Source organism: Branchiostoma belcheri, unplaced genomic scaffold, assembly GCF_001625305.1.
Source record: "Branchiostoma belcheri isolate BF01 breed outbred unplaced genomic scaffold, Haploidv18h27 scaffold5, whole genome shotgun sequence".
Lineage (NCBI taxonomy): Eukaryota > Metazoa > Chordata > Leptocardii > Amphioxiformes > Branchiostomatidae > Branchiostoma > Branchiostoma belcheri.
In genome coordinates this window covers 6,510,124-6,534,905 of record NW_017804131.1, presented here as the reverse complement: position 1 = coordinate 6,534,905, position 24,782 = coordinate 6,510,124, and the positions used below count along the sequence as shown (strand labels likewise).

General features: G+C 42.8%; 2 protein-coding genes across 2 annotated transcripts in view; one reads left to right on the top strand and one right to left on the bottom strand.

Moving 5' to 3' along the window:
- Window positions 1-1,074, top strand: part of LOC109480056 (neuropeptide FF receptor 2-like) — a 35,139-nt gene extending 34,065 nt beyond the window's left edge. Inside the window, exon 3 of the mRNA XM_019782204.1 lies at window positions 345-1,074. Within this exon, the coding sequence (XP_019637763.1) occupies window positions 345-1,074 (730 nt within the window). The remainder of the gene's footprint in view (window positions 1-344) is intronic.
- Window positions 1,075-13,708: 12,634 nt separating this feature from the next.
- Window positions 13,709-24,782, bottom strand: part of LOC109480073 — a 12,825-nt gene continuing 1,751 nt past the window's right edge. Inside the window, exon 2 of the mRNA XM_019782222.1 lies at window positions 13,709-14,461. Coding sequence (XP_019637781.1) covers window positions 13,826-14,461 — 636 coding nt within the window. The 3' untranslated portion in view covers window positions 13,709-13,825. The remainder of the gene's footprint in view (window positions 14,462-24,782) is intronic.

Below are 24,782 nucleotides of genomic sequence, written 5' to 3'. Positions count from 1 at the left end.
CCTAACTTCAAACGCAGATGTTCCTGGTGTTTGTTAATATATGCTGCATTTCTTCACATTGTCCCCTGTTTTTAAATGTATCATTTTTACCAACGAAATATGTTACTTTTTACACATGGCTAGCGAGTTTAGTGTTCTATGATTTTAGCGGTTAGAATATTCGTAGCTGTACTTGTCGTGAGTAACAGTGTAATCCAGTTCCTCATAAGGGCCTCCGCGAAACTGTAACTTTTAGAAGTTCAATAAAACAAGTCTATAAAACCATCTAGTTGCTTCAATGGTTATATTCAATGCAAGAAGGTCACGTATCCATCTAATTGGGATTGTCTATATTTTCTGTTTAGATACAAGGCGATCCTGTTCCCTCACGATGGTCCTATGAACATGGCGACTATGAAGAAAGTCTTGGTCGCTATCTGGATGGCCGCTCTCGTGATCATGGTCCCGCAGGTCTTCGTCATCCAGGTACGGAACGTCAAGCGCGTGGACCGGTGTACAGAGATCTGGCCCGACCTGGTGTACAAGAAGGTGTACTCCGTCACGGTGATTCTGCTCATCTACATCCTGCCGCTCATGGTGATGACCTTCCTGTACGTCCGCATCGCCGAGAAGATCTGGTTCCGGGCCGGGCTGCAGCAGCAGCGGGGCGGCAACAAGAGCGACAGCGTGCGGAGGAGCGAGTTCATCGGCTCCGTCCCCAAGAGACGGAAACGCGTCATCAAGATGCTGATCGTGGTGGTGACGCTGTTCATGTTGTCGTTCCTGCCGCTATATGTCTGCTGGATGCTGGATGAGTTTGGTAACATGCCCGAGTGGCAAGAAAACGTTGTCCACCACTTCGTGTACCCGTTCGCACACTGGCTCTCCTACTTCAACAGCTGCGTCAACCCCATCGTGTACGGGCTGTTCAACCGAGACATCCGCAAGAACGTGGACTGGGGCAGGTTTAGCCTGATGACGCGCAGCACCATCATCACCGACAAAAGCTGTCGGTCCAGGCGGAGGGAGAACCACCAGGCACCGGCTGATGAACAGGTTTACAACGTGCGACTGCAGATGGAAACGGCTCTGTAAAGTCCCGACATTCGCAAGAACGTGGACTGGGACAGGTTCAGCCTGATGACGCACAGCACCATCGTCACCGACAAAAGCTGCCGGTCCAGGCGGAGGGAGAACCACCAGGCACCGGCTGATGAACAGGTTTACAACGTGCGACTGCAGATGGAAACGGCTCTGTAAAAACCACGTTTCTGGACGATATATAAGGATCATATTCTGGATGATGAAATACTGGGGTACAAAAAATGAATACTTTTTAAAAATGACAAAGATGTTAGAAAAATTCTGTAGACACGGTTTGTTATCAAATGAAGACCGGGCTTTTGACCAGGTATGTAACAGACATAAAAGCCTGAACATTATAAATCCAAACCCAAAGCTGATTATGAGGAAAACAGCGTCTTTAATTTTCTGCTCGGGAAGACATCTGATTCTGCCCTGTTCTTCTAGCCTCTACCAGGATTCGGAAGCGGTAGGAAAGACAGGCCTAGGAAACAAGATGCGATCTGACTGATTTGCTCCTTAGAGGATCTAGGGCCAACTCCCCTGGCATGTCATCTTTCTATCTAGCCAGATTCTACTCTCTCCACCCGCTTCCAGAAGACTGGTAGAGGCTACTGTTCTTGTTGTTTTATTGGGAATATAGTATTGAAGAATGGTCACGTCGCTTGTAAACAGTGATTACACCAAGGTGACCAGTTTATAAGATTTTATAGTATGATGGTGTCAATACGTACACCCGGATGAAATATTTGCGACTGTACTGAGTTAATGATACTCACACTGACACACACACACACACACACACACACACACATGCACACAAATAACAGAAAAAAGAGTAATATCCTTAATCCTTACCCTCATGGGTCTGAGGGGGTGTGTTTGTATGTGTGTGTATGTGTGTGTGGGGGGAAGTGCATGTGTGTGTATGTGTATGTGTGTGTGTGTGGTGGGGGGAGTGCATGTGTGTGTGTGTGTATGTGTGTGAGTGTGTGTTTGTGTGAGTGCATGTGTGTGCGCGTGTGTTTGTGTGTGATTGTGTGTGTGAGTGTATGTGTGTATGTGTGCGTGTGTGTGTGCGCGCGTGTGTGTATGTGTGTGAGTGTATGTGTGTGTGTGTGTGTGTGTGTGTGTATGTGTGTGTGTGTTTGTGTGCGTGTGTGTGTGTTTGTGTGTGTTTGTGTGAGTGTATGTGCGTGCGTGTGTGTGTGCATCCCCGTGTGATTTGTAGACTTGCACGATATGTTTATGGTAATTTTTGCACCAAGAAGTTTTAAGAATATGTGGGAATACATAGAATTCGTATTGCATACGTTGAAATTTAGGCACTGTAAATACTTAAAAACCTTTCCTATAGTTTTTTAATGCAACGTCTGCTAATTTTGAATAGGAGCATAAAATAATTAACACGTTTGAAATTTATGTATATATGTTTCATCGATGTTAGTTTGTGACTTTATGATTATTATTTATGTTGTACAGAATTTGGAAAATTATATGTTATATTATATTATATTATATATAGTTTATGCGCTGTGTCATGTCATATGTATTGTAATGATTCTGCTTATCTATAACTTGTATTGCTATGTATCGTTTGAAGGCCTCATTCAAGCATTCAAGTTTAAATATAACGTTCAGACCAACACAGGTTAGTCCTATGTTTAGGAATCGTTTTGAAAGACGATGCTCTTTTTACCATATAAAAAAAGTCTCAAGAAACGAGTGTATTTCTGTTGTGAGATTTCTAAACCGTAGTGTGGAAATCCCGATCTTTTATTGTGGTAATTCGTTCCGTTTAAATACAATTATCGCATGGAAGACTATGGTCTGCTTTACACATAACTTTTTCAAGGCGACTAGAACTCAAGACGACTTGAGCTACTCGACTTAAGCGAAAATTTCCCTGTGTAAAGAGACATAATTCAACTCTAGTCGCATTCTAATAAAGACGACTTGAGTCGTGCAAAACCAGACTTAAGTCGGCCAGCGGGGTGCCGAGTCCGCTAGCTTCGCGTGTGTAAACGGGCGAAGTCGACTTGAGCGTCTCTGCGTAGTAGCCAGGCAAGACCGAGCCACCGAGTCGACTTGGGGGGAGGGTGGCACAGCGGGAGTGCCAAGTCGCTTTGCGGCCCCGTTTGTAAACAGAAATTTTTCATGTCGACTTCGCTGAGTCGACTTAGAAATGGTGTGTGTAAAGTGGTCCAATTTCTCTTTCCGTCATTGCGTTGAAGTTCGTCATAGTTTTAATGGAAATAAACCACGAGTGGTGGAATAAAAGGGCTGTCCTGAAAATGTGTGTGTTTTCAGAACTGTTTGGGGTGCGTGGCATGTATGTGTAGGCGAGGCATGCGAATTTCCGTCTCGTAAACGGTCGTCGCCTTCCAGAACGGTCGTCGCCTTCCAGAACGGTCGTCGCCTTCCAGAACGGCCGTCGCCTTCCAGAACGGTCGTCGCCTTCCAGAACGGTCGTCGCCTTCCAGAACGGTCGTCGCCTTCCAGAACGGTCGTCGCCTTTCTATGCCATATCGCTGACTGGTCGATGCCATATTCGAGCGTATCATAACTTTTGTTGAGGTCCAAAACCGTATAAAACGTAATACTTATACTATAAAAAGCGAATGCAAATGTTTGGGAGGATCATGAAAAATAGTAAAGTTCTTAGTGAAAAAATAAAAAGCAGAAGCTCGGATTCGAATCCTTGTCAAAAAGCATAGCTCTACTAGAAAGGCCGACATTTGCTTGGGAGCAACTACAGCATATTTCAGTCCATAATAGGATGGTCGGCACTGTATTCCATCGTCGTGATTTTAGATGACGTAATGATCTTAGGCACATAGAATTGAATGTGTGGGTCATTGCGCACAACTTACGTGCAACGTGACCCCAGGTAACGCGCAATGTTCGATGTGTTCGAGCAGTATTCGATGGCCAACGGCAGATGGAACGGGCCATTCTTTAGATCGAACGTGGAACGGGTATAGCACTTTTGGCCCTTTTTTGGCCGAAAATAGCCATTGAAGTCCCCTAAATGAGTCATTTGGAAGTGGTGTATGCCAAATATGTGACTGCTATTCTGTAGACACACGTTCAAGGTACCCTCATACCGAATTTCAGATCATTTGGTTGTAAAACTAGGGCTCAGGATCAAAAAATTCTTTTTTTGTCGAAAAATGCCCAAAAAAACCTTCATAAAAAATTTTCAAGGCATGTATCAAGAAAATTTAAAAAAGCCTGGGGGTATTGGCCCACTCTACCTCCATGCCAAATTTCAGGTCATTTGGCTAAAAAACGACAGAGTTGAATCCCTTTGACTGTTTGGCAGGAGGAGAAGAAGAAACATGAGAGAACACAATGTATTTCATCCATACCATTAGCCTGGGTACCATCCCCAGTAGTATATTCGCAAACTCTATAACTGGGTCTGGACTTGAACACATATAAAACGATTGGTCATGACGTCACGTTATGAGCTAGCCCGAGCAGCGGGGCTTCATTTGATTGGCTGAGCCTCAGAGGCGACGGCCAATGGCGCACCTGCATTATTCAAGTGATGTTTGTTGTTTTGTAAACACAGATCTTCGCGCGAGTATTCCTTTTCTCGGTGCGTTCTTTTTTTACCGGTAGGACGCCCAAAACATCACGAACAAAATTATTCAATGCATCTTTTTGCTCATTTTTGAGCGACGATATTCCGTCCAAATCGTCCAAAACGGACGTGATTGCAAGGTCAACATCAACCTCCGTGAGCTGAGCGGCTTGTGCGTCAGCCATGTTGATGATTTATCACGGAAAGACTGACTACGGCTATATCATGTGCGCTTTAGCGTTCGGTTCGCCGTCGGACATGTTGATGATAAGGCGTTCGGACGTTCGAACGGACGCTAACGTCGCCGTTCGGACATCCGAACAGCCCTTACCTAATATGTCACACCCAAAAAAGGGCTTAGACGAGTAGGACCAATCAGCGCGCTCGTTCAAAATCTGAACGAATATTTAGACTCCAGACGCTACATATGTGTTCACGTCCAGACCCAGTTATAGAGTTTGCGAATATACTACTGGGGATGGTACCCAGGCTACCATACCATATGGTATGGACTGAAATATAATAACCCTAACCTCTACCGTAATTCTCTAGCTCTACGCCACGAAACATTACGGTGTGCCATTATTGGCATCGACCGTGTCAAAAGGCAACGACCCTTTACGAGACGGAATATATAGGCTTATAGCGTAGGCGGGAATGTATTTTGAGGAAACAGGTGACGGACAGTAGTGGTCTGTATGATCCAACAGTTTTCCATTTGTACCTGTCTGAATGATGGATGGGGTGGCGCAGATAGCAGCAAACTGTGATCTTTTTTCATATGTCTTACATGAGGGGCATGCATGAGCCATCCTCCGATCGCGACCTTGCCCCTGAACAACAGCCAACTGCTAAAGCTCGGGAGCAGTCTTAAGCCCTGGTCACAACCCGCCGTACGTGCTTTTTGTCTGTATGTTTTTTGGGAGGCTACGTCTGCTACGTTTTTTTCTGAAAACGTGGGGAAGGAGTGGCGTCGACGCACGTCACTCGCACGTCACTCGCACGTCACTCACACGGTTGCGCAAGGTGTGAGAGTGTGGTCTGCACGCTACATCTGGCCGTGAGCGGTTGCGTGCATCGTTCGTTGCGCAAGTGGTAAGTGAGTTGTACGTGCTTACAACGTACGATCTCTGTGCGATTGCAACTTAACCGTAAGGAGGCCGTACTCACACATGCTGCTTACGTACGGTACGTATACGTACGGGACACGCGCGTCGCCCATACTCGCACGTACGGGTGGTGAATCCGCAGACCGCACGTAGAAAAAGTTTTACATGCACTTAAAGTTCTACGGCGTGTCTGCGTGCTCCCAAATCCGTAGGATTCCGTACGGAGGTGGTACTCACCACGCACGGATGCCCTACGTTTGTCCACGTTTTTGCACGTAGACAGCACGCAGAAGAACGCACGGCGGGTTGTGACCGAGGCTTTAGGCCACTCATATCCACATGTCGTCTATAAGGGACAGGTAAATTATGGGTAGTGATGATTTGATATAGGGCTGACGTCACAATTGAGTTGCGCAGTGACGGGCAAAAAATGGGAACATGATTGTGATGGCTTTAAAAATCTTTTTTGTAATGCTCAAGTCAAAATTCACAAATAACGACGTGGTTTTGTGAGCAAAATGCAGTCCCAAACTCAGTCACGACACCTAGCGTTGAGCATATGTAATGTCATCCACTGCCTTTCAACTACAAAACCTTATTCCATTTCGCGTCAAGAGGGAGAGCAGCACCACCTGGCGATTCCTGTTGGTGTTGCACTTACCACAGACAGTCTAGGAACTTGTAGAAACGCTCTGAGAACAGCCGCATCCATGACTTGAGTGAAGGGGCCGACTGTGTTCAGGAAGTTGTTTTGCTCATGGGCTGAAAGTCTGTAGCTGTTTGTTTGTTTGTTTGTACCATTCTGTATTCATGAGAAGATCAAATAGGTCTGCAGGCTGCTTTCATTGAGGTGATGAGGGAACAAGTAAGGTTCGAGTCCTGACATGCCACCGATCTTGTGCCCTTGGGAAAGGCACTTTACAAGACTTTCCTCACTTCGCTCAGGTGAAAATGAGTATTGTCCCGTCGTGTATTTGTCCCCTGTGTTGGTGGCGGCATTAATATAAGTTGAAAAAACTTGAGTGTGCCGTCACCACGTCTGGTGATTACATGTTGGAATTTAAAAAAAACAAGTAAGGATCGGAAAAAATATCAGACAAGATATGTAAGAGGATTACAGCTAACATCCTTTAAAGTCCATACAAATCGAAAAAGATAGTTTTACACATACACATAATAGACAAGGAGAAGTCGTAGACATCACCCCTCCATGAAATAGCTTGTTATTTTGTAATCTTTTGGTGTATTTCAATAGAGATATTATGAGTCAAACTGTTATAGAGTTTGCGAATATACTACTGGGGATGGTACCCAGGCTACATTTGCCTGTACATGTAGGTCAATGACCAGACAAATGACCTGCAGACCAGACAAACAAGATTTATTTTCCTGCAGACTCTATAGGGGTAAAAATAGATAGGGCTGCCTGGGTCTGACCTGCCAGCTGGAGGTATAAACAAAAACACTCTGTCCCAACTTTTGGGTCATCCTATTATGAAGTAGGGGTGAAAAAGTGAAAATCCTTTTAAATCAAGCAATAAAAATATGCGACAACCTGCTAATGCACTCCAAAACACAAAGAGACTCAACAACTACCCACATACCAAAAATCATACCAAACCATCCCCTAGATTTTCCAAACATTCAACACAAAAAGTCCAACATTAAACATTTTGTAAATATCAAACGCAAACAGCTAGGGGACCCAAATTTAAACCACTAAACCATGGTAATAACAACTACATGCTACCTTAATATCGCACAAACAGTCCATAACGCGAAAACAACAGAATAAAAAAATTAAACTGCAGTACCAAGGTCAATCACCAGGGGCTCAAAGTCAACCTACACAATCTCCAAGGCCCCATCCATCAATCTGCCAAATATCGTACAGTTCCTTCTCACCGATCTTCAGATATCAGACCAAACATGAAACGGAGTAAAAACAGTACCCCCATTTTCATGGAGGGTAAAAATACATGTATAAGAGTGAGATCTCGAGAGTTGACGTACCGTTTCCATTGAAGGTCAGAAAGGGCTACCTACCCTCATGTCAAGGCGTGAGGATGCTGCCGTCAAACTCTTCACACAGATGCTACAGAAAGAGTCCCCTACATGACCTCGTCCCTCTCTCCAGATCTACAGCGGTCGTTCCCTCAGGAACAAAAACACTACTAGTATCTCTATCCTCCCGCCAGAACAAAACAACTACAGAACTCTTTCCTCCACCAGTCAATCAGACTCTATAGCCAGACTGCACAGATAGAGTCTGGCACGAGATAATGGAGCTTGTAAATATCTGGGTTGTACACTTGCTGTACTGTTTTATAGTTTGTTTAAATATATGATATTTTAACACTTTGTAGACATGTAAATATCGACGCCATTCAGGCAACATTGTATGCCATGTTTGTCTGTTATGTCTGGTATGTTAATAAAGAAAGAGAAAGATCAGACAAAAAAGACAACCCTCTTCACGATGAAGAGTGCAGAGATTCAAAGTGGTTATGACTTACCATATAATGCTGAGTAATAGAAATGTGGTTATTTCCTAATTCAAAGGTTAGAATCAGTACCATGAAGATACTGTTTTGCCATAGATTTACATCATTTAGTTTTTGTGTAATCGGCGATCACGTTGCTACAAAACTTGTAGAATTTAAGAGTACGATACTGCCCAGACACGTGTGTACTTGTACAAGTGTCAAAACATGATTTCATTTATGTGACGAACACTTTACTGGCTTTCACGTGAGTGAAGTGAACACGTGAAGTAGACGACTCAGTGCACGTTTCAGGCAGTATGATTTTATCGAGTGTATTTGTACATTAATGACATACATATGCAGGCGTCTGTTGAGTGGGGCAGAAATGTCCTTGTTGTTATAATGTAGGGCAGCGGGAATTAGAGCGGTAAAGTTATGGAATGACTTCGAATGAACTCGACATAGTGTTGAGTTGTTTTCTTTTTACTCCAACATGTAATCACCAGACATGGTGACGGTACACTCAAGTTTTTTCAACTTATATTAATGCCGCCTCCGACACGGGACAAATGCATGACAGGACAATACTCATTTTCACCTGAGCGAAGTGAGGAAAGTCGTGTAAAGTGCCTTTCCCAAATGCACAAGATTGGTGGCATGTCAGGACTCAAACCCGGGACCTCTAGGTTCTGAGTCGAGCACTCTGCCGCTACGCCACACGACCCCACCAGTGTTGAGGTTTAGAAGTCCTTTAAGAGTCAGAGTGATGGAATGGCATCGAGTGAGCTCGACTGAGTGTTGAGTTTTAGACGTGTTTTACAAGACGAAATCATCATCATCATCATCCACTGTGTTCTGCGTCAACAGTCGTATGGAAATGTCCTGTAGCCGCATTCAGTCTTTTTTCATCTCTTTCCACCGTGTCTTCTGCCTCGCGAGCTCTTTATTATAGTAAGCTCCTTGAGTTTCTTTTCTGTTGGGCCTAGGGAGGGCCTAGGGAGGGCCTAGCTCTCTGCGCTTCAGGTCTCCCCTAAGTAAGCTGAGTAGGCTGATACAATGTCTCCCCCTGCGAGCTTTATATCTCTAAGAGCTGAGGAATGAAAATTCCAGAGCTTCCAAAACAAGACGTAATAGCTAGATTGATTGTGTACCTGTGGTAATCTGTACGGGACTATGGTCCCCCCTGACTCAGTCGTCTCTTGATGATGATGTGGGGCCACCGGTTGATTGCTTGTACTCCCTTATCTCCATTCTAACGTACGGATTGTAGATACGACGGCGGTTCACTAGAGATTTGGCATGGAGCACTTCTGGTTATTTCACCTGTATAGTGACACACATCCCTATAAGCAACATGCCTAGCTAGTTGGATTTTGTTGAATAAGCTGCGATAGTGAAGCTGGATAAATTTAGAGGTATTGATCACGCTTTGTATACAAATATTTGTAGACTGAAAGACAAAAAGGAACGGAATTTGGCACAGTTCTTCTTACATGACCCGAATCCCATTCCAAAGGTCTACCCGTGCTCCATGCAGAGCATAGGGTTTTGGTGCCCATGTCCATTATCGTAGCCCTTTTGGCGACACACAGTTGTGCAAGGCACTACAGCAGGGGGCTGGTCCGCTGGTAGTGCTGTGTGTTTGACCTTCCCACACTCTTTCTCATATGTGCTGAGTGCTAAGCAGAGAAAGAAGTGTACCATTTTTAAAGTCTTTGGTATGACCCGGCCGGGGTTTGAACTCACGACCTCCCGGTTACAAAGCGAGCACTCTACCAATTGAGCTATTACATCCCATTCCACTTTGTAGAAAATTAGTCTTCGAAAAGTTTCATGAACCCCCAAAACAAAACGTATTAAGGACCTTGGAACTGAATTCATCTGGATCCACAATCAGACCTCACTCTGTATATTTTATAAGCTTTTAAAGAACGCTGCCAAGAATTCAGAACTGAAAAGCGGTATAACGTTATGTGGCTTATGGAGATGAGTATCATAATTACACACGTGTAATTTCAGTTTCCTGTAACCAGAAATGGGTCAAGCGAAATCTTTATTGACCAGTCCTCGTAAAACCTTATCGTCGATCTTTTCAACGACCTCTCTCGGGACAAATGATCATCCACTCCTGACTACACTTACTGAGAAGAGTGGGGTGACCTGGTGTGATTCCTGGAACACATTAGCCGTGGCGAGTCCGTAGTGCCACTCGACACAGTTTATATCAGTCCTTGCGACTCCACAAAGAGTAGAATGCGGCAAAAGAACGTTTACTAATAGAAGTCCAGAGGGTTGGAATAAACGCCCACCCGTTGTTAGAACCGCATCATCTATACAGTCCTTCAAAATACTATTTTGAAGGACTATTCAAGGAATATTGTAGTGCAAAGGCTGTGAAAGACGAAATACACTTTATCTCAAATTGTTCCTTTCATAGCAACGCTCGAAATGCGAAATGAGTTGACGATTCAAACTTGTACAATTTATCCTAATTTTACTAAACTTACAGACAAAGAAAAAACTATTCTTATTTTAACTTCCCAAAACCCACTTATTTTGAAAAAGGTGGGACATTACGTCTTCCATGGTTTAAAGAAGAGAAGTCAAACCCTTCAGACATAGTTTTAGACATATCTATAGCTTTAGACAACTACCTTTCATCATTCGAATACCTTTTATCATGTATATTTTAGTTATTTTATACTCTGTTTCATTGTTCTTTTATGTTCGTAATTTGAAATTAGCCTCCGGGCACGAATTTGCAATAAACTTCTTATAACAGTGTGTGCACAGTCGCGTGAACTCTGACTTTCTACCCTTACGATTATGGATTACGATTGTGATATTGATGTTTTATTCCGTCTTGTCTTGTATATTTGTACCCAGGGACACTCTGTAAAGCAGTGACAAGCCACTGAGTAGTGCAGAAAATAACTAAATAAAAATAAAATAGTGCACTACTAGTATCATGCTTCGCGATCGCATAAGTCTGAGGTTTACTGGTACCTAGTACATGTAGAAGAGGGGGCGTGTGGCGTAGCGGTAGAGTGCGCGACTTGGAACCTATAGGTCCCGGGTTCGAGTCCTGACATGCCACCGATCCTGTGCCCTTGGGAAAGGCACTTTACACGACTTTCCTCACTTCGCTCAGGTGAAAATGAGTATTGTCTTGTCCCCTGTGTTGGTGGCTGCATTAATATAAGTTTGAAAAACTTGAGTGTGCCGTCACCACGTCTTGTGATTACATGTTGGAAATTATTTTAAAAAATGTAGAAGAGGACAAGCGTTGACGGACATGTATCTACCGTGGTAGTGAAGGATTACTTTGTAAGGGGAGCAGAAGGACCAATTCAATCCAGTTAAGTACTAGAGTCACGCGTCCATGCATTGGGGAAATTTATGAAAAAAAAAAAGAACACACAGAAGGTGGTAAATGCTGAGATTTTTGCGCTGCCTTCAAAACAAAGGCGTATTTTTTTGTTGCTATTTCATGGTCGGCGTGATATTTGAACTGCAGGGGCCTTTAAAAAGCTTAAGGCTTTAAACTTAGGCTCCTAAACTTAACACCCGAAAGGGCAAATGGCTTTGTCAGGATAAGAAACAAAATCGGCATGAATTACACGGGCACCGTTAACTAAGGCCATAGTAAGGCCAATGTGTGTAGAAGTTTGCTTCGTATGGATTAGTTGGACAAAATTGGTCACTCCGACCGGACTACCGGGTAAAAGTTTTCAATATGGGGCCTTATCTTTACAGTTGCAGGCGAACGGTTTACAGGGTGAGGCTTGGGCCAGTTTTATCGGGGCTATGAAGGGATCTAGGAAGATATGAAATGACTTGCTTCCTATGCACTTTAGTGCAAAGGAAGTAAGCCATTTTACAAAACTTTTCTATTTATCTTTGCAGCACACGCAACCGTTTTGTTGTCCTTGGTGCGGTAAAACTTCATATGAACTGAGGAATAGAACGTATTTGGGACTAATTCATGTCGGGTTGAACCGACAAGATCCTTCACTGTGTAGGAATTACTTTGGACGTGTTAGTGTAATGCTGGAAGGGATTTTTATAAGGCCACTTGGACGGGAAATGGTCAAGAGTATGTACGAGTACCAGAGAGTCGGCTATGTGGGGTTTTGTAGTATTACCAGTAAAGCGTGCATTGCGTAGCTTTGCTGTTGGTGCTTTGAATTTGTACAACTTTGGAACATCAGCTTGGAGCTTTGCTATCATCAGCCACTAAAAGGCTTCTGAAACGTGTGGAAAGAGTAGAAATTGTCCAAGTAGACGGATAACATGCCAGGGGAGTTGGTCTGCTCAGGACTAAATTTGCGGCCTTCGGGTGCGGCAAACTGTACTCTCTAGCGGACCAACTCCCCTGGCATGTTATCTCTCCATTTGGCCGATTTCTACTCTATCCAGCCGCCTCCCGAAGCCTGGTATAAAGAGGTTATGTGCTCCTTATCTCCCCTGGCATGTCTATTTGGCCAAATAACCAGAGGAGAATAACACTACCAGAGGAGAATAACACTACCTACTTGCGATGAGAGTTTGTATCCCCCTCGTCCCGGTTCGTTATTGAATAACAAATGTATACTAGTATATGGTGTAGCATGAGCATCACTTATTATCATTCTACTGTTTACTGTTGTTATCAAGTTCTTGCAATTAGCCCTCGGGTATGAATTTGCAATAAACTTTCAATTGAAGCAAAAGCTGAGTTCTTTAATTTCTTACTAGTAGCTTGTACTAAACAGCTTTCTTCGCAACTCACGTATCCAGCAATGCACATGTACAGCCAACTTTACTGGCTTACCTGAAATTACTTACTACTAAGTCATGAACAAAAACACGTCTGACCAATCTGCTGTGTCATGATGTATCTGCATTTAATGTTACTGTAACTGAGGTATTCTACACTCCAATTCCAATCACTATAACCACAGGATTACATCAAATCCATTTCACATTATGGGGCGTATATATCTATTATGATAGGATCTCCGTTTAATCAGAGTTTCTTGGTTAAACCGGTTTGTGTCGTCTTCGAACTTTATCTTTTGGTCTCCATCAATAAAATATGTCATGTCCAACGTAACGTTCATCTGTTCTATCAATCTCATCTATTTATAAATAACCTCCTATAAAATCATATGAGAAAGTGTCCAAATATTGCTAGTTTTGAAGGTTTGGTTGTTAAGGTATATCCTTATTTCGCTGATAGATAGTATGACTAATATAACGAAATATACATGTTCATCTTGGTTAAAATCTGGTAGTACTCTAAGACAAAAGGTCACTTTCCAAAATCTTGTGATTTTCGGATATAAGATAAAAATGGCCTCTCAGATACATTTTTGAACCAGTATTCTATCCTAGATATCCATTCCTGATATGTGTTGTATCTTTAATCTCTTGAGTAACTTTAGTCAATCAAATCAAATCAAATCAATCAAACTTTCCTGTACTACCATGTACCCTGGCCGAGTAGACACCCCTATAGATTCCTTTATAGTACATCTAACACATACATGTTCTTGCTTAAGCCCTCAACCTGATGGAGTTGAGTGAAATACTTGTTTCTACCAGATGGACTGCAGCCAGGTCGCCTCGTCATTTTCGGACTCCGCCCCGCGCTGCCGGTCTTTGTTGCCCACGCGGACGGAGATGGGCAGCCCGTACCCGCCGATGATGTTGTCGATGGGCAGCGCCATGGCACGCCGTTTGCCCGTGATTGACAGCCCGTGTCCACCAATGAGGGAGTCGATCGGAGCGGCGCGTTTGTACGACATCGGCAGGCCACGCCCCCCGCTGATGATTGCATCGATGGGCGATCGTTCTGCCATCACTGGCGGGCCCTGGTCGATGGAGTCGTTTGGATGCGGCGCACGCTTCCCGCTGATGGGCAAGCCCAGCCCGCCGTAGATCGAGTCGATCGGCGCCGCTCGTTTCGTCCCCAAGGATCCGGGCAGCAGCCCTCCGTATAGAGCATCTATCGGAGCTGCTCGCTCTCTTCTGCTGCCTGCATCTTCTTCTTTCTTTTCTTCGTGATCGGTTGCATCCCGCCTTCTGGCCATGGGGAGGCGGAATCCGTGCATGATGTTGTCGATGGGCCGCCCTGCGCGCTTCCCGCCGAGCTGGTCCATCCCTGCCGCCCCGTGTAGGAGGGAGTCTATCGGTAGAGCAGCTCGCTTGCTGTCAACTTGGGTTTCGGGATCCTACGAAAAAAAAAAACAGAGTCAGTAACTGATTAGAAGTTTGAAGAAAAAATCTGGAATACGACAAAAACACATCAAAACAAACACACACCAATTAACTCCTAGTGGTAAACGTTTTGAATATATTTTGTACAAATTCATGACCTCTCAGACATCTATTACATAATTGTTTTTTATTGGTTAATTGTATAATGTAACATTATTAATTGATAACTGTATAATGTAACATTATCAATTGATGTAATAATTGATGCTTAATGCGTAATTTACTATGTTGATAAGATAAGTTTTCCTGTAGTATAATATCCTTGATAGCAGTTAAATATGTATGTAAATAATAGTTGGATTTTATGTAAAGGACTTCAGGAAGAATAATGATGTCTATATATTATCAATAATGGGAGATTCCTAAATAAATAAACAACAAAGATCTAATGTTAAAGGCTTGATATTGTGATTCCTGTAAATAGGCTAGTTGTGAATTTTTATTTTCTCAAAGACATACATACCGAGATATCGTGTGGCAGCTATGGCCCAGTCGTTATACCAGTGGGCATGCACATGCATGAAATACGAGAGGTCACGAGTTCGATTCCCAGCAGATTCCTTCGGGGGCAAGGCCGTATCCGTAGGCTAATGGTAACTGCCTGACCAATTTGATACCGCCTTGCTCCCCAAAGGTATCCGCTTGGAGATTACGAAGTGTACGTATCAAGAACGCAGCATCTGGCCCAGTGTATCAGGGATCGAACTCACGACCTCTCGTATTTCATATGCATTCCCGCTGGCCTAACCACTGGGATATAATCCGCCATACAATATCTCTTCACACGACCGCCATGTCTACATGGTTGGACCTGACTTCGGTTGGGGAGGTAAAAGGCGGTAAAATGAGTAAGTATGGGCTTCGTCTTTCAAGACACAGTGGATTAACAACCCCCTGCCCCAGTGCTAAAGCCATACGACCGTAATTTTTCACGAGGATTCATAACTAGAAGCATACACAGCATGCGCCTCCGATTACATACTTAGTAGTGCATGCCATTTCCTAGCCTGGTATCCAGTCTTACGTGATTGGGGGTATTGGGGGTGTTTGTTCAGGTTGTGCCTTCGGGGGCTCTAATAGCTTCCCCCGCCCAGTGCAACAGGCCGTCCCGGTAGGAGTGTTACGCTAATAAGAGACAATATGCTTGGGGATTTGGTTCCCCCCAACACGATGTTTGTGGAGGGCTAATCAATCTCTCGTGAAACCTATGTGAGGCGGGCGGGACAGAGCTCTTTCGGCCCCGACCACGAATTAGACTGGATACCAGACTATACTGATAAAACCCCGACAGTGCATCACTGTCGTGACTGTGATAGTGAGACGAACAATAAGATAACTGTATGAGTAACGCAGTCAGATCGAGCGAAACAGCCGGTAAGAACCGCTGGAATACATCACGAAGCTGGGACCGTGAGATATGGGCAGTATTTCTCTCCAAGCAGAGCCAACTATAAATCAGTTTTTTTTTGCTGGCAAGTTTGAACTTTTCACTTCTTTGCAAACGTTTACCAAATGTAGCGCGTGCTCCCACGAAAATTGCATTTTCTAAAAATAAAAGAATATTATACTAATTTAAAACGCCTTCGCAATAGTTTTTTTTTATATTGCGACTAACAAGATTTCAAAGTGCCACAAATTGCCCCAATTACGTTACCACTGCCGCAATCATCTCTATCTAGTCTGTCAATCTTGCTACAGAAATAGCAAACGTGTCGCCTCACACGGCCTCTACCTTAACCGTTTAACAGGGAAATGCATTAGAAATTAAGCTACGAACCAGAATTTAACGACCCTCAAGTGACTAGCTCGTGCATCTCAAAGTTTGAAGCCATTAGGACACACCAAGTAAATTTTATGGATGTCCGCGCGCATTGATTTTGGCCTGTTCCTAGAAAAAAACCCAAGAACTTCCTGTAACTATGACCAAAGAGTCACGACAGTGCCACAAATCGTTAGATTGACGTGAAACCCGTAACGCGAAATGGGTAAAAAGCAAATGCTTTGTTTCTGCAGGCCTGCAAAATGTGATGAAAGAAACAGGAAAGGGCGATAACTGCTGTTCCACCTGATTCATTGCTTTTTTGATGATGAATAAACGACTTCTTGCTTGTTACACTGTGTCACCTCATTCAAGTTGTGTCCTAACATTTGTCGTCTCTTGGTACATTTCTAATCTAGGCATTTTGTTTTTCAGGGCTTTTCTTGTTTTTTTTTTCGCCCTCTCGCATTAGATTTAGGGTCTCCAAAGGACGTCATCCATAAAATTTACTTGGTGTGGCCTTAACAACTACGCAAATCGAACACGGCGCTAAGCCTTTAAAACATGATGGTTTGGGAAGGCACTTTATAAAACGTCAACGATAAAAGACGGCTGTGTCATGTTATAATGGTCGCGATTAGCGTACCAGGGTGCCGTGGCCTTACTCCAATGTGTTCTTGCCGGATAACGTTTTGCAGGTTAATTATATTACGGCTAAAGCGTTTGAAATAATCTCTACATATCTAACATAAGTCTGCCGTACCTAGGTCATTACACATACATTTATTGTCAAAGTTCTGAGGGTGTTGAGAAGACCAGAATATGTAACCCTGAATATGTTTAAGCCTCTGTCATACATGGACGAGTTTGGCCCCCGAACACTAGCAGAACCATGGTTAGGAGTAGGTCGGGAGCAAGGTCGGCCAGGTCGGCTACTGTTCGGCTGTGCCAACCGAACGTTTCAAAATGTTTAAAACATTGTTTGCCGACCGGGCTGTTTCGATTACCAAAAAATCAAAAATTTATATTAAAAATATACGCAGATAGTTTCCATTATTCATTTTTAAAAAAATTTTTCTATGCTTTGTTGTCTTTTATATCACACTTTTAGTTCCATAGGACTGCCCGGACGGGCCCCGGTTTGGAAATGTGATCACAGCCTTAGCTCGGCGTGTTCGGGCTGGGGTCAAATTTTACTCAAATTTAACTCATATTCCATTCGATTTGTATCGAAGGGTGGTGGTCTAAACCTGGTCATTCTGCTCCCATACTTCAGTCCACCTTGGTTGGCTGGTGGTCGGGGGCAAGTCTGTCATGAATGTGTGACAGGTCGTGTTGAAGTGTCGCGTGGTTTTGCGTGGTTTCGCGTGATCTTCCGCCTAATGACGTCAGGTTGGAATGAGAGGTCATGCCAGGACTCGCTTTTGGTGTTCAAGTACCTTTTATCGTTATCAAAAACACCTAAAAACCATTACAACATTGCTATTCACAGACACGATACGTAACGAACTACCCAACCTAAGCAAATTTGATATTTTAAGTACCCGCGAATTAATTTGATTCTTACGTCATTTGCCGGCTTATCAGATACATAACATACTCAATGTACTATTCCAGCTTGGCTAAGTACCTTGTATCATTATCTCAATCTCAGAAGCTTTCAAAATCATTTTAGCATTGCCAACTTACCAAATAGAAAGTTAACTCACGTCACTATTACTACAGCTCGTTATAATGAAAGTTTATTGTAAATACTTGCCCGAGGGCTAATTGCAGTTACAAACAACATAGAAAGAAAATACAGTGGTATGTGAGACTATATCTACGTCTAGCATTATACTATATTCTACAACATACATAGTACTAGTTTTACTGGGTTTGACTTCTTCTTTTTAGGCAATGGAAGACGAATTTGCCCACTTCTTCTATAATATGTGGGTTCTTTGATTTTAGTAGTAAAATTGTTGTTTGTTTGTTATAAGCTAACCCCACAGTTGCCGCGAATCTGGTCGAAAAATGTATAACTACTTTTCTGTTCAACCTACGCAATTTTCATTCAACTGTCCGGCGTCTTTGAAGTTTCCATTACTTTGCAGCAATATTCATCATTGGCCTAAGAATAATTGTATTCTCTTGTATTGTGTAGAAATTCTGCAAATACCTAGATAGCTGTTATCATGTGACGCGTAAAGCCTTGGTCACAACCCGCCGTACGTGTTTTTTGTCCGTACGTTTTTTGGGAGGCTACGTCTGCTACGTTTTTTCTGAAAACGTGGGGAAGGAGTGGCGTCTACGCACGTCACTCGCACGGTTGCGCAAGGTTTAAGAGTGTGGTCTGCACGCCAAGTCTGGACGTGAGTGGTTGCGTGCATCGTTCGTTGCGCAAGTGGTAAGTGAGTTGTACGTGCTTACAACGTACGATAGCTGTGCGATTGCAACTTTACCGTATTAAAGGAGGCCGTACTCACACGTGCGACTTTCGTACGGTACGTACGGGGCACACGCGTCGCTCGTACTCGCACGTACGGGTGGTGAATCCGCAGACCGCACGCAGAAAAAGTTTTACATGCACTTAAAGTTCTACGGCGTGTCTGCGTGCTCCCAAATCCGTAGGATTCCGTACGGAGGCGGTACTCACCACGCACGGATGCCCTACGTTTGCCCACGTTTTTGCACGTAGACAGCACGCAGAAGCACGTACGGCGGGTTGTGACCAGGGCTTAACCGAGGTGTCTCGAGAGTTTATCCGTATGAAACACATTCATGACCTGACCGTCACTTTTTATACTGTCTTTTGACCTCTAAATTCAAGATGGCGGAGAGATAATAAGAGTAACATATTCAAGCCACTTCCTTTATTAGTTGTTCATTTAGTCCAAAACGCTGTTCTATATGTAGTGACACGTTCGTGTCTGATTTTTCCTTTTTTGTGACGTTTATGCTTTGTGATTTTCATACTGATTTTGGTATGATATGCATTCATGAGGAAAAAAAAAGGCACCTTACAATTATATGGCTTAATAGCTTGCAACGTAATTATCTTTCCCGATAGTTTTGATACGTGCTTTTCGTTTGGTTCTAGTTATTTTGTGCTGGATGTTTTAGTTATCATAGAGTAAATTTTCAAATTTTGCACACAATATATCAATACAGGGCTAGTTATTTATGTGCATACATACATGTAGTTAAAACCTACGAAGCAATGATGAGTTATTTCAACAAATGCTACCTCACGTACAAAGTATGATAACGAAAAGCAAATCAAGCGACTGTGTGTTTAACTCTTTCCCAAATACTGAGTGCTGAAGAGAGAAACTACTATATACCATTTTTAAAGTCCTTCTGTATTGTCCGAAGTTCGAACTCACGACCTACCGTATGCAAAGCGAACTCTCTACCCACCTGGCCAGTGCAACGGTTAATGCATCGGTCCCAATTGCGCCGGTGCCCGTCAGGGAGGTAGCCCCGGCCGGCCCCGGCCGGGCTCAGGAGTTGGGAGGGCACCGGCTATCGTGGTCACAATTAAAAGTTTCCTTCAGTGGCATTTTGTTTTAATTTTTTTCACCCTCTTTGGTAGGACCCCGGCAGGTACCCGGCAGATGCTCTGACGATGTCTTGTAGTGACGAAATAGTGTAGTGACGTAATACAGAGTTCACGCCTTTGTTGTAATCACCTGATCTGTGACGTCACACATTTGACCCGGTGTTACGAAGTACACACCTTTATTCTGTGCATCTGGTCTGTGACGTAAGAAAATTTGTCCCGGTGGACTGCCGGCAACCGGAGGGGTACCTGTCGGTGTTCTCACGGTGAGGTCACGACGTCTTTTTGTCAACGGGGCCCAGGTAGAATTTCAGTCAGAATTAAATTCTTCTCGGGTCCCCGCCGGGCCCAAAAATAGCCCGGTAGCCGCACGGTATCCGGCGGGCCCACGTAGGGGTCACGCCCGAAAGTACCAAAAACAGCCCGGGAACTACCCGGCAGGGCCCCTCTTTCCAATTGGGACCGAAGCTTTAATCGGCAGACTCCCCTTTTTTGCCTTTCTACGGGCTTAAAGTGAACACAAAGTGATCGTAATGACTCTATTTTTGGTGATCTGAGAGAGCTCCATTGTCCGTCACATGTGCTGGCTAATGGTGATGAATGAGCCGGTACTATAGTACAACCACATAACCGCTCTGACTGACCCTCTTTAGCTTGAGCGGATGTTTTCTTCATCCTTCTCGGCGCCTTGTTTCCAGTGTTAAAGACATCCAATGTAATTTAAGGATCGGGAAACAAAAAAAAAATTCCGAATGAAGAATTATGTCTGATAGTGACATTTAGTGCAGTTTTAGCAAATTTTCGTCATTATTTCATACTTGAAGATTGAAATAGCCCAGAAACAAGTAGCCTGATATCCAGTCTTACGTGATTGGGGTATTGGGGTGTTCAGGCAGGTTGTGCCTTCGGGGGCTCTAATAGCTTCCCCCGCCCAGTGCAACAGGCCGTCCCGGAAGGAGTGTTACGCTAATAAGAGACAGTATGCTTGGGGATTTGGTTTCCCCCAACACACCGGGAAACCCATGTGAGGCGGGCGGGACAGAGCTCTTGCGGCCCCAACCAGGAATCAGACTGGATACCAGGCTAAGAAACAAGCTACGTGAGGAGTCTCAGTTTTTGGTGCCACCAATAAATAGCTGGACCCAGTCTACCCTTCAAGCAATGGTTTAGGCTTCGGCTCATTTTTGACGTGTTTTCAATTAAGCATTTTTATCAGACTTTCTTTCTTAACCGGTATCTTTTGTTTCTTCTGGTGGCAAATGGTATGCCTGGCTAATTTGATAGCCACCAAAAGATCTGCTTGGAGATTAGAGCCAGAATATGATACGAACCACCTTTTTCCGTCAACGACATCGCATTTTTGTCTCACAGATATCAGTACGCTATGGGATAGGGTTGATTCAACTTATACCACATTATGAAAAATGACCAGAAAATTGTCTTTGAAAATGCAGTTTTACTTTCCTGAAATCGCTTTGGGTGCACTTACGGAGATTCTGTGCGTACTTAGACCATACCGATTTAATTTTATGGATGACATCCGCGCGCTCACTGATTTTCGCTTGTCCTAAAAAAAATCACTTCCTGCGAGGCTCTGGCCTGGGTACCGGTAGTCCATGGTAGTTAGCGACAATACGGGCACCCAGGCTACCGAAGCTCCACGACTCAAGAACTCAGTACATACGTACAGTGCCGATTCAAAACTTCGCAAAAAGCCAGCATGTGCCGGCTTGTCGTATACGTCACTTTGTACTGCTGCAAATTCACAATATCAGCTTTGTATTCCTGTGGTTTAGTAGCATTTTTATTTTTTGCCGGAATTTTTTTCATTCGCCCTACTTTGGAGGTCTTCAGAGGATGTCATCCATACAATTAAGTCGGTGTGGCCTTAGGTGGCTTTAAAATTTGGTAAGGACATAGCTCAAGTCGTTTACCACACACACACAGGAATGAGTAGCTGCGTTACGTCCGCTATGAAGTATTTCAGCTTAATTGTGAATATTGATTCCGCATACGGGGTAATTTTCCGCTAATAAAAGTCTAATTAATTGTCACTTTCATGACTAACGAAACGTGTTGTATTCGAGATTCAGAAACGGGATTTTGTCTTTCCATGATAGATTAAATGTTAAATGTTTTCTTCCATATTCAGTAATGGGTTTTCGTCTTCATAGAAACTCCAAATCATACACAACAAGAGTTCCACGATCTCATACCTTCGCCAAATGATGTTAACCCTTGCGGTTGAAGAATTATACAATTTTGATAATTGATTTTGCAAATAAGATCCTCATTTGCATGGGTTATATCAGTTGATCATATTCTCCACCCAATGACAGTCTTATCTTAACAAAAAGGCTATTATAGCACTTCCTCATAAATTATGCAAATGAGGTCATGATTTGAATAAATTATGTTTATTGATGTTAGCCTTCACATAACTTCCAAATGTGGCAAGTATGAAATTCTCAGCAGTTACAACTATGAAATTATAAAAATTTCCCATTAATTATGCAAATTAGGTCTTCATTTACATAATCTATATCCTCAGATGTTTTTTTTTATTCTCAATTACATGTCACAAGTGTTTCATAGTCCTATTATCGAACAAAGCAGATTTATAGAATTTCCTCATTAATTATGCAAATTAGCTCCTGATTTGCATAATTGTCATTTGATTATGTCAAGCATCCCTTCAGGTACCTACATACCAAAAATCACGACAATCCGTCAACCGGTTCTTGAGTTATCATCCTTCGAAAAATTTTCAACAAATGCTCCTGCAGTTCCAGAACAAGCCACTAGGGGGCCCAAACTCATGTCACTTCTTCCCTACCTCAAGAGCTATCTACCAACCAAAATTCGTGACCCTAGCATGTCCAGATCGCGAGATATCAAAACCGGAAGTTCTGCTGCAGTACCAACAAAAGCCGCCAGGGGGCCCAAAATCTAATCATTTCTAGGTCTCATCAAGACCTACCCACCTACCAAGTTTCATGACAATACATATTAAGCTTCTTGAGTTATGCTGTTCACAAACAGACAGACAGACAGACAGACAGACAGACAAACGCTACTGAAAACATAACCTTCTTGGCGAAGGTAATTATAGCCAGGACCATTTATTTGTTCAAAATCACCCACTATGTCACAAAAACATACATATTCAATTTGATAGAATTTTGGATTAAATTCTTGTTGGCACCTTACATATACTTGTAGGAACTTAGTAATCGTCGTCAAATGAATGGATATATGTATTGACTAATTTAATGATTACCTTCGCCAAGAAGGTTATGTTTTCAGGGGCGTTCGTGTATGTGTGTGTGTGTGTGTGTGTCTGTCTGTCTGTCTGTCTGTCTGTAAACACGATAACCTGAGAAGGCCTTGATGGATTGTCTTGATACTTGGTAGATGGGTAGGTCTTGATGAGACCTCAAAATGATTAGATTTTGGGCCCCCTAGCGGCTTGTTATGGTACTGCAGCTGAACTTCCGGTTTTGATATCTCATGATCTAGACATGCTAGAGTGACGAAATTTGGATGGTAGGTAGCTCTTGTGCTGGGGAAGAAGTGACGTGAGTTTGGGCCCCCTAGCGGCTTGCTCTAGAACTGCAGGGATATATTCTTGAAAATATTCAAAAAGGGGATAACTCAAAGAACCGATTAGACGGATCGTCGTGATTTTTGGTATGTAGGTAGCTTACGCGGTGTTTAATATAATTATGTGACAATTATGCAAATATGGATGTAATTTGCATAACTTATGGGGAAATTCTATAAATCAGCTGCCATTCCAATGATAGGACAATTGAAGCTTGTGACATTGGTAATTGACAATGAGAGAAACACAGGAAGATATTGATTATGTTAATAATGACTTAATTTGCATAATTAATGAGAAAATTTTATAATTATGTAATGATAACTGCCTGGAATTTCATACTTGTGGTATTTGAAAGTTTAGTTGACGTGAACATCATTAAACATAATTTATTCAAATCAGGACCTCATTTGCATAATTTATTAGGAAATGCTAGAATGCATTGTTTGTTAATATATATAAGACTGTCTTTTGGTTGAGATTATGATAAAATGATATATTTCATGAAAATTAGGTTCCTATTTCTTAAATCAGGGGGGAATAATCTAATCTATAATTTGTCAGTCATAAAGTTTAACATCATTTGGCGAAGGTATGAGATCGGGGAACTCTAGTTTGTTATATTTTTATCTTCTTGTAGCCAATCCTACTTATCTAGTTTGGCTCACCGTATTGTTTCACTACTTATGCTAAACTCAATTATTTTGTTAAATTGATTCATTTTTTTCATTGTACTTGTTTATTATCTTTTTATTACTTCTTCATTGTTATTTATGTTTATAGTTAATTCAACAAACTGTAGAAATTGTAAAATCATGAAGGGGAGGACTTTAAATAAGCCATTGCGGCTTTTCGTCCTGCCCTTGCACATTTATTTCTTTTGTATTATTTTGTATGATTTTTCAGTATATGTGTGTATGTGCTCAATGAAAATAATAAATAAATAAATAAAGATGGTCTGGCAATGTGTCTGATTACCTCACAGTATCCCCAACGTATACGCAAAACAGCCAAGCCCCTTAAACACGGGGATGTCCCACTTTAGCCAACTGAGAATTACATTAAATTTTTACAACCTCTAATTGCATAAGACTGTAATTTGTACTCACCATATTTACCACGCCATCTCAAACCAATAAGGCAAAATCACTTCACTTCATAAATCACTAAAACCGGTATATGAATAAGAAGATAAGATAATTAGTACTAGTGGTCCCAGAGAAAGTAACATACATAGGAGGGTACCGGACTTAAAGAGGACGCTATAGCTACCTCAGCTATTTAGTAACGTGTGTGGCGTCGGGTGGCGTAGTGGTAGATCATTCGACTGTGAACCGGGAGACCCGGGTTCGAATCCCCCCCCACCCC